The sequence below is a fragment of the Monodelphis domestica genome, chromosome 4 (genome assembly GCF_027887165.1).
Source record: "Monodelphis domestica isolate mMonDom1 chromosome 4, mMonDom1.pri, whole genome shotgun sequence".
Classification (NCBI taxonomy): domain Eukaryota; kingdom Metazoa; phylum Chordata; class Mammalia; order Didelphimorphia; family Didelphidae; genus Monodelphis; species Monodelphis domestica.
The window spans coordinates 345672987-345688786 of record NC_077230.1 but is presented as its reverse complement, the minus strand read 5'-3'; the positions used below and the strand labels follow the sequence as shown (position 1 = coordinate 345688786).

Genomic DNA, 15800 nt, shown 5'->3' with positions numbered 1-15800 from the left:
TCTAGAAACTGGGTAATTGGAGTTTATTGAGGTGTTCTTTTGGGAGAAGGCTGAGATGGAAAATATGGCCAAAGCTGGATTCATGTTGTCATGGAATGAAATTAATAAAATGTTTCCTTTTCCCAGGTTTAGTGCTATTCAATGTGCAGCTGCTATCCCCAGAGCCCCTGATGAAATTTCCCTTTCAGAGAAATTTGGACAGGCTGATCATCAGACATCAAATGAGGGCCTACCCACTGGTGGGCCTACCACCAATGGCCATGTTCCGCCTGCTACCAAACAGACATCACAGCATCCCAAAGGAATTATGGGAATGTTTGCCTCCAAACTGGCTTCAAAATCCCAAGACACTAACAAGGAAACTAAAAAAGAGTCAAAAGAGGCAACAAACGTAAGTAAGCCATAACATCTCACACCTTTGTATGATTTAGCTTGTCTTTTAATATCTTGCTATACTTAAAGTATTTTACTATTTAATGATAATTTAGCATGATCAACTTGGGCTTGATGAGGCCAACAACAATTGAAAATTTTTACCTCACAGTGGAGAGATGGGATACAGTGAGGGAACTGTGTTTGCAGTTGAGGGCCCTGAATTTGAGTTCAACATCTACCCCTGGCCAGCTATGTGACCCAGGCAAATCCTTTAATCCTAGGTCTATTTCATTCTCTGTAAAATGGGAGGAGGTTGGATTCAGTGGTTTTTCTCTTCTTCATGCATAATCCTCTGGCTGACTGGTTTTTGTTCCTTTTGAGAACCCGTTCCAATGTCTAATCCTACATCATTTCTCTTTCTATCAGGTTGGAATTCTCATGGATTTACTTTATAAATGTTCTTCACTTTTAAATCTTGGTTTGTCTTTTGTTCTTTCCTCATTTTAGTCTATTTAAATTCATTGACTTCTACTTCTAAGTGCATTACAATGATAACGTTCATGATTCAGTTGTGTTCCTGTTTAGATGTGTCCCTCCTGCCTCATTTTCCCACACAACTACTACTGAAGATTTGGCTCAGATGTTTTATTTATTTTTTAAAACCCTTACCTTCTGTCTTAGAATTATTACTGGGTATTGGTTCTAAGGCAGAAGAGTGGTAAGGGCTAGGCAATGGGGGTTAAGTGACTTGCCCAGGGTCACACAGCTAAGAAGTATCTGAGGCCACATTTGAACCCAGGACCTCCCATCTCTGGGTCTGACTCTCAATCCACTGAGCCACCCAGCTGCCCCATAGATGTTTTAAATATCATTTAGAGAGAATTTGTGTATTTGAAAAAGCAGCACTTTGTTGGTCAAGTTAGGGAGTTTTTATGAAAGGAGTCTTTTAAAGACCTGGGGTTTCCATGTTGTGGACATTTTCTCCACCAGTATGGACTATAGTCCCTTTGTACCTTACTGATTATCTTCATCTATTGCTAGAGCTTAAAAAATGATTTTAAGAGTGGCTCTTGCATCGCTAAGTCTTTTTTTGTATAACTGTGGACTATTACTTACTCAGGAGATATCAAGTCTGCTTTTGTGGCTCAGTTGGACCAGACACGCAGCCTGTGCTCCATTGGTTCAGCTCTACTCAGGGTCCCCCACAATTAGCATCACAGAAGGATTTGACAACTATAGTACATGAAGACTCACATAAGGTCTTCCCTTTGTTATTTTGATTTTTACAATGGTCTTATGGAGTAGGACTTAGTTTTCTCATCTACCAAATAGGTATGATAAATTTTGTACTACCTATCTCATGGAGTTGTAATGAAGGAAGTGTTTTGTAAACTATTATGTAAATATGAGCCACTCTTAGTGTGATAAATATGAGCCACTCTTAGTGTGATCTGAAGGTTAATAGACAATTAAATAACTTATCACTTATAAGTGGTGGACCAATGACTCAAGTTGGGTTCTCTGACTCAATCAACCTATTTTAGAATAGCTTAAGTATATTAACTAATTGTATCCCTACAATGGAGTACTTAGGGGAACTGGGCCATTTGGCAGCTTATCTCAAAGCTTTGTTGGTTATCAGAGAGATGGTCTATTTATGCCCTCTCCCATATTGAGTTAGGTAGATGATTGGCCCTATCTCACCCCTCCTTATGTCTCAGCCATCCATGCTTTAATGTGGTTGCATGCAGATCCATCCTGGACAATGTCTTTAGTTGTCAGAGTGGATGCTGAAGCCTGTTTCTGCATAGGTTGGATGAATTTAATACCAGAACTGTGGGACAAACTGTTTTCTTTTCTGTGTTTTCAGATGTCTTCAGCAAGCAGCAAACCACCAGGGAAAGGGAATGTGATGAGCAATTTTTTTGGGAAAGCTGCTATGAGTAAGCATGTCTTTGTCTTTCTAGATTTTGCTTTTGCTAATGAATAGATTTTTTATTTTCATTTTGACCTGTAATTTCATTGGTGCAGAGAGCTCCTTTTATGTAGACTTCCCCCACTAATGCAGGTCAACAGCTTTTCTGGAAGTTAGAGTTTTAGTGAGCTGATTGTGGCATGGAGCAGTGATGTGACATGAGGAAGATCATATGGCCAGTGTGTATCAGGGACAGAAGTTGTTTGTAGGATCCTCTATCTATTACATCAGGCTGCCTCTGGATAAGTGATTATTTACATTTTTGGGGATGTGGACCTCTTTTTAGAATATTTAAAATGGGAGGAAACTATAAATTTCAATTAGAGATTAGTAAAAATAAAGATGTAATCCCCCCATTCCAAGTTCATAGACTCACCCCCCCCCCTTAAATATTTCCACAAATCCTTGTGCATGAATCCCAGGTGAAGAACCCCTGATCCAGACTGGCCCCTTATCTTAAAGATGGCAATACTTCTCTTCTACATAGTTTAGTCCTTCATTATTTCCAGAGTGCTTTGTTTATAGTAGCCCAGCAAAGTAATTATTGCAAGTATTGTTATTCCATTTGATTGATGAGGAAATTGAGGCACAAAGAGAGGAAATCATTTGCCCAATATCACATGGCTAGTAAGTGTCAGATTTGGGACTTGAACCTATATTGCCTAACTCCAAATTGAGTTCACTTTCCATCATACTATGCTGTGAGTAAGATAGTACATAGATTCTTTTCCATACTTCATTGTGATAAAGGATGAATGGTTTGCATCTCTTAGTTTTTGCAAACCGATACTGAGAGATGCAAACCATTCATCCTTTATCACAGCATACAACCAATCCCAGTGTGAAATAGGAAAGACAGATATGCAACCAGCAGTTTTGTCCACATTTGCATCTGTAGAATTTTTTCAGGTTGTAGCTAAAACTGCCTTTTGTAAAACCAGGTGCTGTTTTTAGAGTTTCAACTTCATCTTATGCCAGGGACAGCAAACCCTAGACCCCCATAGCATCTGACATTTTTATTATGATGCCTGCTATTCAGAATGAACTTTTGGAAAGGGAAGGTAGGTTTTTTATCCTGCCAAAGGACTGGCTTGGATATGTTAGATTGGCACTGTTCCCATTTGTGAAGGAGGCCTCATAGCCGTGGGGGTTATGGAATGTCTTAGACAGCAGTAACTCCATCTTCTTCTGATCATAGAGTGAGAGTGGAAAGAGGTCTATCATTGGATTCAAGAGGTCCTGATTCAAGGATCAGTTGAGTAATTCAGGAATATCCTTACCCTTTTTGAGCCTTGGTTTCCTTAGCCATAAAATGGATAATAGTACTACCTGCTTTTTAGGGTTGTTGAGAAAAGTATTTTGTCCTATGGAAACGTGATTAAAAAAAACAAAAACAAAAACACATGATAGAATTTCCAAGTTGGAAGGATCCTCTGAGGTCATCTAGTGAATTTTTATTTAGGTGGATGAATCACCTCTACAACACCCCCCTCAAATGATTCTCTCATTTCTGCTTGAATACTTCTGTGCTGGGAAGGTCTGGAAGCAGTTTGTTCTGCTCTTGGACTGTTAACTGCTAGGCCACTCTTCATTTTGTTGTACTGTAATCTGTTGTCTCCCCAATGTTTCACCATTTTTCTCGAAGAGTTGTTGGTCTTAACAAGTGGAGGAGCCCTCCATTCAGCTGAGACAGAAAATGTCCTATTCATGTTGAAGCAAAAATACTAGGTTCTTTTCTCCGCTTGCTTGTTTATGTGTAAAATGTTTTTTTTTTCCATCTTTGTTGAAATGTGCCTGCCATGTAGTTGGACAGACAACTCGCCATCAGTAGGTATGCCTTAGACAGTTGATGCTGGTAGACAATGATCTGAGCCAAAAATTAAGTAAGAGGCAAGATCCAAAAGACTCATATTTGGAAAAATGCAGAATGGTTTTGGTGATCCCTAACTGTTCACTGCTCTTTAACCCTAGTATTCTCTGAATGACACTTGTGGATTATAAAAGTCAACATTCACAGATACAGGTCTACAGGGCAGTGGAAATATGGGCAGAGGATTAATAAGAATAGACTCTAACATGCCCGTAACTTTCATGTGAAAAATGGCAAAATATATCCTTGAGGATATGCCTGACTAGAATATGGGTGGGCCATTCATGGAGCCTAAAGGGACAGAGAATGATGTGACTGCTATCTTGATGCCTCAGCGAATCAACTAGAAGGTCTTTAGGACTTTGGGTGACTCCTGTGGAGGATTTAGGGAAAGAAGGGATAGAAATCATCAATCCAGCAAAGTGTCATTGCCACTGAAATGTACAATCTGAGAAACTAAAAAATATGCCTTTGCTTTTGACTTGGCTCTTAGTTCCAAAGTAAATTTGTTGAGGATATATTCAGGGTATTTTTTTAAACCCAGCCCAAGTTATCTATGTCCACAGTGTGCCAGGCTAGTCTGTCCTGCACATTGGTTTCCCACAGCTAGGCCCCATTGTTTGAATTTGTGCTTTGATGCATCCTTGAGGGTTTTTCCCCCCTTGTCTATCTTAATTTGCATTTGCCCTAATTTGATGCACCACACAATGGCTATTTGAGTGATCTTTTTATCTTCTAGCCAGGAGAATTATATTGTAACAGGCTGTGCTTTAGGGCTAATATTTGGACTGTATTGTAGAGTCTGTCTGTAGAAGGTCTTGCTTTGCCATTTAATGTTAATTGCAGTTTATTAGTGTCTCTTTGGAGATTCCTTAAAAAGGTCAAGAGGGTCAGGGCCCAGCCATAAAGAAGATTGGACATTACCACCTCACATTTTATGTTTGATCTGGAGTGTGATGCTGGACCAAACCACAATCCATCTTTTAGATTTACAGTGACTTTGTTTTCTTTTGGTTGTTTTCCTATTCTCTTGCCAAACTTTAATAATCATTTGACATTTTATTGAGTACCTACTATGGGGAAAACCCATAACAGAAGTTGGGAGTGATAGTGTTGGAAGTAGAGACCGGTGCCACATACTCTAGATGTTTAACAAGATAAAATTTAATCTGGATAAACATAAAGTCCTTTGTTTAGGTTAAAAGAAATCAACTATGTAAGGATAGTATGAGGGAGATGTAGGCAGATAACATTTAGGAAAAAAACAGGCATTTTAATTACTGTGTAAGCTCAGTATGATTTAGTAGAGTGATGTGATTGCCAAAAGAGCTAATATGATCTTAGGTTAACAAAGTCTTACTATCCTTTCCCCTGGTCATATTGTATTTGGGGTATTGTGTTCAGTTTCTCAGGGTCACATTTTGGAAGGGATATTAACAAAATAAACTATGTCCACAGAGGAGAGGACAACCAAGACAGTGAGGATACTTGAAAACATTTCATAGAAAATAAGATGGAAAGGACTGGGGAGATTTAAGCCTAGAAAAGAGGAGACAAGATACAAGGATGACTTGATTCCTGTTTTCAAAAATTTTAAAAGACTATTATATGAAAGAGGAATTAGTCTTATCTATGTAGCTTCAGAGAAGAAAACTAGATCCACTGGCTAGAAGTCCAAGGGAAGTGAGTTTAGGCTCATTTTCAAACTTTGCAGAAATGGAATGGCTTACTTTCTTAGGTTTTCAGTTCCTCATTACTAGAACAATTCAAATGGGATCTATAACTGTTTGTTGGGGATGTTGTAGAGATTCAGTTACAAATTGTATTAGATGGCTTCTAGGGAGAGTGAAGGAAAAAAATCTAAAATATGGTTCATGTAAAAATGATAAAATGATAAAAAAAATTCTAAAAGGTAGTGATTAGATTTCTACTCTAAAAGAGCTAAACCTCAGATATATGTCTAATAATAGTAATAATTTATGAGGTGAAAGCACTGACTGGTGTATTTGATTCAAGAGGTGATGATAAGGTAATTTACTATTGCCTGACAGAATAATATTGCCCTTCAATTATATATATAACCTACCTTGCTGTGTTCACAGATAAACTTAAAGTCAATTTGGACTCAGAACAAGCAGTAAAGGAAGAAAAAACATTGGAACAACCTCCAATTTCTGTCGCTGAACCAAAGCTGGCATGCACTGGAGGCCTGAAGAAACCCTACAAGAAAGTAGAGCCTGTTAAAATGCAGCAAAAGGATAAAAAAAGGTAGGAAAGTTTTGTGGAGCTTGGAGGAAAAGTATCTCTGTTGGGGACCAGGAGGTCTGAGCTTGAGCTTATTGACATCAGTGTTTTTTAGCTGAGTGGTACTATAGGGTAGATCCATATGGACAAAATGAAATTAAAAAGCCATTGCATACCAGAGTATTGCTTAAGCCAGTCCTTTCAGGCCTGGAGCATTATCTCCCCCACCTTTATTTTAGTCTTGTAGACAGAGCCTAAGAATATCTGTTTTTTCTTTTTTTTTTTTTAACTTCAAATTGCCAATTGAGGGTTTACTCAGGGATACTGTTTCCAGTCAAGTTTAAGAGAAGACTTTCTGTGTTTACTTTTTCTATCAATGAGTTTATTTTTCAAGTGGTAAAAGGTAATTAGAAGAGAAACTAAAAAGCACGTAAGCTATTAAAAATGGGTCCAGAAGTTTGAGACACTACCTCATAGTTGGTAGCAGTAAGTCTGTTGAAAGAACTTCTGAGCGACTCCGTCAGGACCGATAGGCCCTAGAAAGGTCTGACTTGTGGGGAGGAGGTTGGGGTTGTTTCTTTGCCAGACGGATGTCAGCCAATTCTCCTGAGGTTTCAGGCTGAGCTGGAGTACTGTCCAAGGGACTTTACCTTGCCATGAACAGGTGATATGGATGAATTAAAATATTACCAACTGTGGGTATACTACTCACCAGGGATGTTTCTTGCTGGCTTTGAGAGAGGGACTGGCAGCATTTCCAGGAGTGACAGATGGGGACGAAGAGCTATTGTATATTAGAGGAAGGTCTCATTTACAAAGTATACCGTACAAAACTCATGGTTTTTATAATCCTTGGTCATTGGGCTCTGGGAAGGAAAAGGCTGCTGCCTTCTAGTTAAAGACTGGGAGATTGGACATCTAAGTCTTATCCCAACTTGTACTTCTGTGGATCAGTCCATTCCACTTTTATATTCTCAGTGATGCTGTTGAAGATCCCAAGAGACTTTTGGGATTTGGCAACTTTTGTAAACTCATTCCCAGTGCCACTAGAATATATTTGGTCACATCTTTGCTTCCTTCTCTCTTTCTACCCAAGCCAGACATGAGCCTTACCACCCTCCTATTAGGGTCATAACAAACCTTTCCTCTCAAGTGGGAAAGGGTAGGCATACGCTTTAGAATACTTCAGAAATCACTCAATGTAGAATCCCAAGGGTCTTAACTTAACCTTTTGGTTTATGTCTGTTCAGCTTAGCTTAAAGAATCAGTACCACAAAGCCACAATATCACATGTTGTTGCTATCTTGCTCCTAGGGACACAGATGCAGACATAATAACTTTAGCTTTCCTCTCCTCAGGCTTAACTTCATGAGGTCTAGCAGGAGTTATTGAACCTCTTTGGGACTCATTTTCTTCAATTATAAAATAAGAGAATTGGATAATTAGATCATCTCTAAGATCCCTTCTAGATCTAAATCTTATCTTCCTCTCTTCTCTCTAGAAGCCTTTGTATCTGCTGAATTTGTGACCATCAGCCATATCTATACCATAATAGCAGAAGTCTGCTTAGTCTTCTTCAGTGAGTTGTATGTCATTACACATGCCCCTCCTACCAAGATACTAATTATGGACTTAGCGTAATGGACTTGTTTAATGAAACATTTATGAAAATAGCCTATGAACATATCTATTTATGTGCAATATTTTCCTCACAGTGGTCTAGCTCAGAAGAACGTCCCATTTTATAGATTAAGAAATTGAGGGCCAGGTGAAGTGTTCAGGATTTGAACCTAAGTCTTCTGCCTGCACATCTGCTGTTCTTTCCTTTCACTTCTGTCCAGAATACTCCAAAAAAAGGCCCACTTTTTAACAGACTTGTAAAGTCATAGTTGGCTATCTTGACAAAAACATTGTTATACTGGGTGGTAATGTGAAAAGCATTAGAGAAAAGGAAGATTAAGTATGCAAATTTTAAGTGATGATTTTATTATAGTTCCCATAAAATATTCCCCATGAAAATTTCAAGGTGATTCAGAATAGGCTTCCTGGGAGAAGTGACACTTGGGAATTGTGAGAAAAAATTGTGGGAAAAGTGACAATTGGGAATTGAAGAGACTTCAGTTAAGAAATCCTTTTAGCTACTTGTTTTTAAGCCTGGTTGTACCCAACCAGATTTTGCTATTCATGTTTATAGGTGTTTAGATATAGATATAGATATTTTTTAGTTTAGATATAGATATTTATAGATAGATTTATATATATTAAATAGATACAATAGAATAGAAAGGATTATGAAGTTTTTGAAGCTTCAGGGTCCATATCTTATATTTGTTTCTGTCCCTCACAATGCCTGTCACTGCTCAAATATTTATTGAATGGATGAGAGGAATGTGGTAGGAAGTGTAGAAGTAGCCCAGAGAGGAACCTGGAAAGAGCTACAAGAAGGAGACTGGAAACTCCTCTGATCAGTTTTGTCTTACTTAGTAGCCCAAAGAAAGCCAGGACTGCTTCTTTTGGCAGCATGACTCAGTTCCAGTTGTACTTAAATAGCTGTTTACTCTTTTGAAAGTTCCTAGTCTTGTTAACTTGTTCCCATTTTCTTTTCCCTCTCTGTTGCTTAGAGTATGAGCTTTGTCAAGCAGGACTGGTGGACAGTATGAACATTTGAGCCAGTGTACTCTTGCTATATGGAACATTTTCTTTTTTTGAAAGTGTAGGTATTTTCTGAAATGCAAACAAGCAAAATATATTCCCCCATAAACCTGGGATATACTATCTCACAAATACAAAATCCATTAATAGAAAGAGCTTGCTTGTATCTTAATAGAGGGGCATCCATGTAGGAAGATCAGATTCTAAGGCAGCTCACCAATTTGATACTGCAAGCTCTGAATAGCCTTTTATTCTTCTAGGGTCTTCCTGCTACATCCCCTGAACACAATTGTACTTTCTAGGTGGTAGGTAATTCCCTTGGCCCACTCTTCTCTGCAGCTCAACCCCAATCACTGGGCTGACTCCATCCCCACCAGCTGTTCTTTTGAAAGACACTGTGGTTGATCATGGGCCAGGGAGAAATAGCAAGATGGTAAGAAGAAACATGCTCATTTTTATTCTTGGGTGGCAGTAAGGGAAAGCGGACTGACCTCTCGGATGATGAAGTAAAAGAAACTGAAAACCTGAAGAAAAAGAGGAGAAGAATTAAGCTTCCTGAATCAGACAGTAGTGAAGATGAAGGTAAGAGTTATTTATATTTGGTTTGTGGGGTTGGCTGTGGTCCTTCATTTTTTGCTTACTCTGGTTATCCAGGCTCTGGAAGTACTTTATTTTAGATAGAATAAGGAAGGTTGTCCTAGTTAGGGGCTCATAATTGTGGATCTCTGTAGAATCCCTTCCTTGGAAAACAGACTCTTCTTGTTCAGAATCAGATCCAAATAGTTAGAAATTCTTTTGGACTTCTTGTTAAGAAAAACAAAAAAGCAAACAAAATTCTCCCATCTAGATGATAGGAAGGCAGACATAACTGAATCCTGAACTGCTTTTCCTCTAATAGATTTGTACCCTAGGTTTACTGAACTCTTATAGCTGTCTCTTATCTCATCTTGGCTTCTGGGCTACAAGGGTGCCTCAGCTCTCCTGACCTAGAGGAGCAAAAATTCCTTCTTCCTGTAAATTGATAAGATAAATGGTAAGACTACAAAAATCTAACTACTCAACAGTTAAAAGGAATGGCACTAGCAGCAAAATCTTAGGGAGTTAAGTTTACAAAAATGTATAGGTTTTTGTTTACTCCTTTTAGAGAGAAATAGGACGAGACCCTCCTTCCTTCCCTCTTTGCCAGCCTCTCTTGTCTTGACCACTTTGTTCTGATGAGATAAGAGTAGGAGGTCACTAGAGCAAGTCAGGTCTGTTAGTGGGGGAATTCTCTGGCAGGAACTCTCCCTAATGCTTCTCCTTAAGGATACATTATCTGTCACATGGCAAATATCTTGAAATGAAGATACCACATGGGAATGAGAGGACAAGTAACTTTTTTGTACACTCTTAGTTCTGAAATACTTCTGTAGATACATGATTTCATCATTATAGGTTTTCCCTCTACCAATTCACATCCTACCCCCTCCCAGACTTAGTCTTCATGAATTGTTCTGGCCAGAAAAATTCATTCCCATCAGCCAGCCTTGTGGGCATGGAGGCTGAACATATCTCATGGCATGTCATGAGGATGCAGACCTGAAGCCTTCCTGACCTGAGCCCTGCCTAGAACTTATGTTCCATTGCCTTTGCCTCTGAGAGCCCCTTTTCTTCTCTCTGCTATGAGACAGACTGACAAAGGAGAGGAGTTCTCTTTGTCTCTGGCCAAGTCACAGAATCTCTCTTGGCCCCAGGCCACTGCCAGGGTTGTGGAGAATGCAGAAGTGTAAAGGATAATTTTATCATTGTTATCTAAACTGTATTAATTATTGGTTGCCATGGATATCCCAAATAAAAAAGTACCCAAGTCAGCTGGAAATTTATGGTGATTTAATTAATATAGTGGAAAGAAATTAAGAAGAAGGGAGAAGGAAAGGGTGTAGGATTTCTCCTGCCTGGCTTGAGCCAGGGAAAGATTAGAGGCTTTAGGAAGGTAAGATTTTTGAGAGTAAAAGAGGAAGGAATCAGCCTGAACTCCAAGAGGGCCCAGCCAAGATGCCTGAACCTGAATTAGCTCAAGGGCAAACTCACCGCCAAAACCCAGACATAGCTGCCACCATGCCAAGATGTTGGAATGCTTAGCATGCTGCCAGCCAGAGCCACCTCTCTGGGAAAAGAGAGTGAAGAGAGGAAATGACGTGCCCTATATAGACGGTTTTACATCACTTTCCTGCTTCTCATCTGTACCAATGTTAGCTTAGCTTGACTTAGGACAGCCCAGGGGTCTGTCAGCTCTTTCTGTACATGTCTGTTGAAGGCCATCTTCTTAGATACTTAATCCTTGAGTATGGTGCAGACATTCCTGACCTTGTTAAACTAAGTAGAGTAGAGCAATGTAGAGTTCGCAAGACCTGATTCTATTAGACCAAGTATCTCCATTGTTACAAATCAGCAAATAGCTAAATCAAATCTTGTAAAGTACAGTCTGAGTAGGGTGGAGTAGTTTTAAAATTCACAGAAGTATCAGACTTATAGCCCAGAAAAACTCCCAGTGAGGCAGAGCCAGCTTGAGAGAATTGGGAAATGTTTAAATAAAGATATTGTATAAGAGATTATGTTAGTTTGTGGTGCTCTAAGTCGGTATGGGGCAGGTAGGGGGTCCATTCCTATTTGAGTTTGACAACCGTAGAACAGAGGACTTATAGAGCCTCATTGGTAGAGGAGGCTTCCATGGGTTCTCTACACTCAGGAAATTATAGGTCTGGAAAAATGAGCAAAACACTTAGGTTTCAATTAAAAAAAAAAGGTAGAAGTAGGAAGACAGAGAGCTAGGCTTGCAGATGGCCTCAGATACTTCCCAGCTGTGTGACCCTGGGCAAGTCACTTAACCCCCATTGCGCAACCCTTACTGCTCTTCTGCCCTGGAACTGATATTTGGTATCTATTCTAAGATGGAAGGTCATAGTTTTAAAAAAAGAAGTTAGAAGCGTGTGGATATCTTCATGGTTATCTACACTGAGCTGGGTGGATTGTTGGTCTAGCCAGAATGGAATGTGAAATTTCTTTGGTTTGTAGGGGAGTGCTCTTCCTCCTCTGGTGCAGTATAGTATGATGTGTGTTAGAGCGATAACAGAGCATCTGAGGGAGCAAGTACAAATTTGACTAAAGCTATACACAACAAGGTTGATGAGTTGATTAGCTTTGTTGAGTGTAGTCTGTGTACTCCCTGGAAGCTTGAATTGCCTGTGTTGCATATGCTTGGTTTGGTTCAATTCTAATTCTTTGAGTTGCAGATAGATGGATAGTAGGGAGTAAATGCCTAGTTGCTTCCTTTTAGCTGAAGTCATCCCCATCCAAAATGCTCCAGTAGGGACTTTGATGCTTTTATTTCCGACTTTAACAGTAATTAATCAGGGAGGAGAGGGAAGAGAAGGTTAATCAAGGCCAACAGAAGAGTTAGTTGTCCCATGGGTGGGAACTTTCATGCCAGCTGAACTTTGCCAAGCAAGTGCAAATCAACCGATACTCTTGTCTTCATAAGTGCCTCAAAAGATCCTTGACTTCCCTGGCATGATCCCTCCTCCCCACACAGGTGGAACCAGAGCCACACCAGGGCAGACAGGTTGGTGGGGTCCCCATGGCATACCCTGGTGATGATCCTCTGGACTTAGCTCAGAAGGACCTCTCAGAGCTGGATCTCCAGCAGCATAATTAACCATCAAGAATTCAGGATCACCTCTGGGTCGTGCTAAGGCTACTTCACTTAACTGAAAAAGAAACAAGTCCTGCAGAAAGCTGCCTGCACTGTAAAGGACTGTGTTCCTAGTAGAACCCATAATACTAGTGGAGCCTCTGGAATAGGATGGATGTGGCAGATTGTTGGTGATGTGGGGGAAACTCCAGAAGAAACCAGCAGGTCAAAAAAATCTGCAGATTCTGTTCAGATCCCTGAGTCTTCAATAAGTGTCTGTAGCTTGTAAAGCCCTGTTCTGGGCATTGGGGACACACAAAAATGAATAGTTTCTTTTCTTCAAAGAGCTGAATTTCTGCTGAGTGAAAACAGCACACACACAGAAAATATAAACTATAAATATGGTAAATGTAGAGAGATGGTGGGGTGGGAGTAGGGGTCAGGAAAAGCTTGGCTAGGGTAGTTCTTGAGCCTGAACTCTGAAGGGAACTAGGATTCCCATTGGTGGAGGTGAGGAGGGAGAGCGTCCCTGAAACAGGAGACACAAACCCTGGGGATGGAGGGATGGAGTCAAGGAAAAGACCAGGGCTGTGTGAGACAGGGTACTGGGAAGGCAACCTGTAGTAGAGGCTGGAACCAGATGGTGAAGGCCCATAAATGTTGGCAGAGGAATTATTTTGTCATAGGGGCAATAGGGAGTTACTGAAGATTCTTGAGCTGGAGTTCTATGGTCAGACTCATGCTTCAGGAATAGCTATGTTGTATCTGTGGGGAGGATAGGTTGTGGGGGGAGGGACAGATTGAAATGAGCTTCTCTGAAGTGCTTCTGTTGTTAAGCTCTGAGGGTACAGAGGGAAACTGGAAAGAGGCCTTCCAGCCTCCAAGTAGAGAACTTTTAGGGGCACCTTTTCAAAGGAAGCCTGGTACAGAGGGGATCACACATTGGTTGGCATAGCAGAACATGTCCAGGCTATAGATGATGGCATGTGGGCTTTGCTCTGTCCACACAGTCTCTGAAGGTCTGCCTTAGAGGTGGTCACAGCCCCCACTGCAGATGGGGATCCTGATCCCAAGGAGGGCAGCACACAGGCATGTGGCTCCTCCCTGTACAGGCTGCGGGCAGAGCAGGAGCAGTCACTGAGGACACATCTAAGCAGAAAGAAAGGAGATGAAAGAGGAGGCTCATAAGGAAAAATCCAAGAAGGCCTGAGCTGGAGGGGCAGTTGTGGGAACAAAGAAGGGGTCAGATATTGAAGAAACAAAGAATCTGGGAGACCTGGCATCTCACTGCATAATGGAGATTTGTTGTTGTTCAGTTATTTATGAATCTATATAACTTCATGGGCTTGGTCTATGAGATTTGCTTGGCGAAGATTATTGGAGTGGTTTCCCCCTCCATTGTGTCCTCATTTTACAGATGAGGAATTGAGGTAAATAAGGTTAAGTGACTTGTTCAGGGTTGCACAGTGTGAGTATGGATTTGAATGCAGATCTCTCTGACTTTTGGCCTGGTACTTTATATTGTACCACCTAGCCGCCCTGGATATGGGGATAGGAGAAAAAACCTGGATGACTAGAGAGTCAGTAGTACTGGCAATAAAAATATGGAAGTAATAAGCAAGGAGGGTGGATTCTGAAGAAAGATGACAAGTTCCATTTTCAGTTCAACCTGCTGATTTTGAGGTACCTAATGATGAGAAGATGTGAATTTTGAGACATTAGTACTTTCCAGAATTAAATTTCTCAGTGATTGGCTGTCTAGAGTGGAGTTTTATGATTGAATATCCCACCATCAGAGTGGGGAGACTGTTACTGTATGTTTATTTCATATTACTTGCTGAGGTGTCTTGACTAAGCCTGTTGAAAGTTCGATTTCCAAGTGTGTGGGTGAAATAAAAACCAATGGAAACCACTGTGGCTGGCACTGAGAACCTGAGAGGAGAAGAATACGAAGAGCAAGGCTACACAGGAAAATAATTAGAAAGAAAATAAGGGAAGATACACTTCCTGGAGCACCCCTTTGTCAAGGATAAAGATGTAGGAAGAAACAAGAAGAACTTTAATGCATATTAAAAAATGATTTTTATTAGGAAGGTAATGAAGTACATGAATATTTCTGTATGTGAAGGACAGAAAAAAAGAGGCACAACTTGTTACATAGAGCTTTTTTCTTTTAAAGTATACATTAAATTTAACATGATGGTAAAAGCACTATCCTGCTTGTGTCCCCTTCTGAGCCTCATTCTGTTTTCTGTGCCTTTTAAAATGATGCATTGATGTTCATTTCTTCTTTCCTTGCCTCACTATCACTTTTAACTCATTCTTCCCTCTTACTTCATCAGAATAAAAGCCCTCCTTGTAACAGATAGGCATAGTTTAGAAAGACAAATCCACACATTAGCCAGGTCTGAAAATGTCTGTTTTGTTCTGCACCTCTAGTCTCTTACATCTCTGCCAGGAGGGAAGAGCTGTGCTTTTATCACCAGTCTTCTGGAGTTGGTCATTGCATCAGTCAGATTTCTCAAGTCTTTGGAAATTGTTTTCCTTTATATTCTTGAAGTCATTCTATAAATTGTTCTCCTGATTTTGTTCACTTCAGTCTGTATCACTTAATACTGGTCTCCTCAGCTTTCCCTATATCTGTTTCTTTCATCATCTTTCATGGTACAGTAATATTTATTTACTGATATTATTTCTGAGTTCAGGGTATGGGGGGAGAACTGCCCTCAAGCCAAGAATCTCTAACATTTACTGACTGTAGGACTCTGGGCAGGTCACCTAACCTCAGGGCTCCAGGCAACACAGAAAAGGTGCCAACTTGCATTGATCTGATGCCAGTGAAATCATAAGGCTCGTCCCTATTTCCTACATTCATATATAACATACAATCATTTCTTCAGCCATTCCCACTTGGTGAGCACCCTCTTTATTTCCAATTCTTTGCTACAATAGTCTGTGCTACTAATAACATTTTTATACCCATGAGTATTTTCCCTTCATTTTTGACCATTTTG

At 40.1% G+C, this 15800-nt stretch overlaps 1 protein-coding gene across 1 annotated transcript in view; it reads left to right on the top strand.

The window, feature by feature from the left end:
* POLD3 (DNA polymerase delta 3, accessory subunit) overlaps window positions 1–15800 on the top strand; it is a 72213-nt gene that overhangs the window by 32945 nt on the left and 23468 nt on the right. The window contains exons 6-9 of the mRNA XM_007490982.3: window positions 127–391; window positions 2246–2318; window positions 6323–6488; window positions 9589–9698. Of these exons, the coding sequence (XP_007491044.1) occupies window positions 127–391; window positions 2246–2318; window positions 6323–6488; window positions 9589–9698 (614 nt within the window). The remainder of the gene's footprint in view (window positions 1–126; window positions 392–2245; window positions 2319–6322; window positions 6489–9588; window positions 9699–15800) is intronic.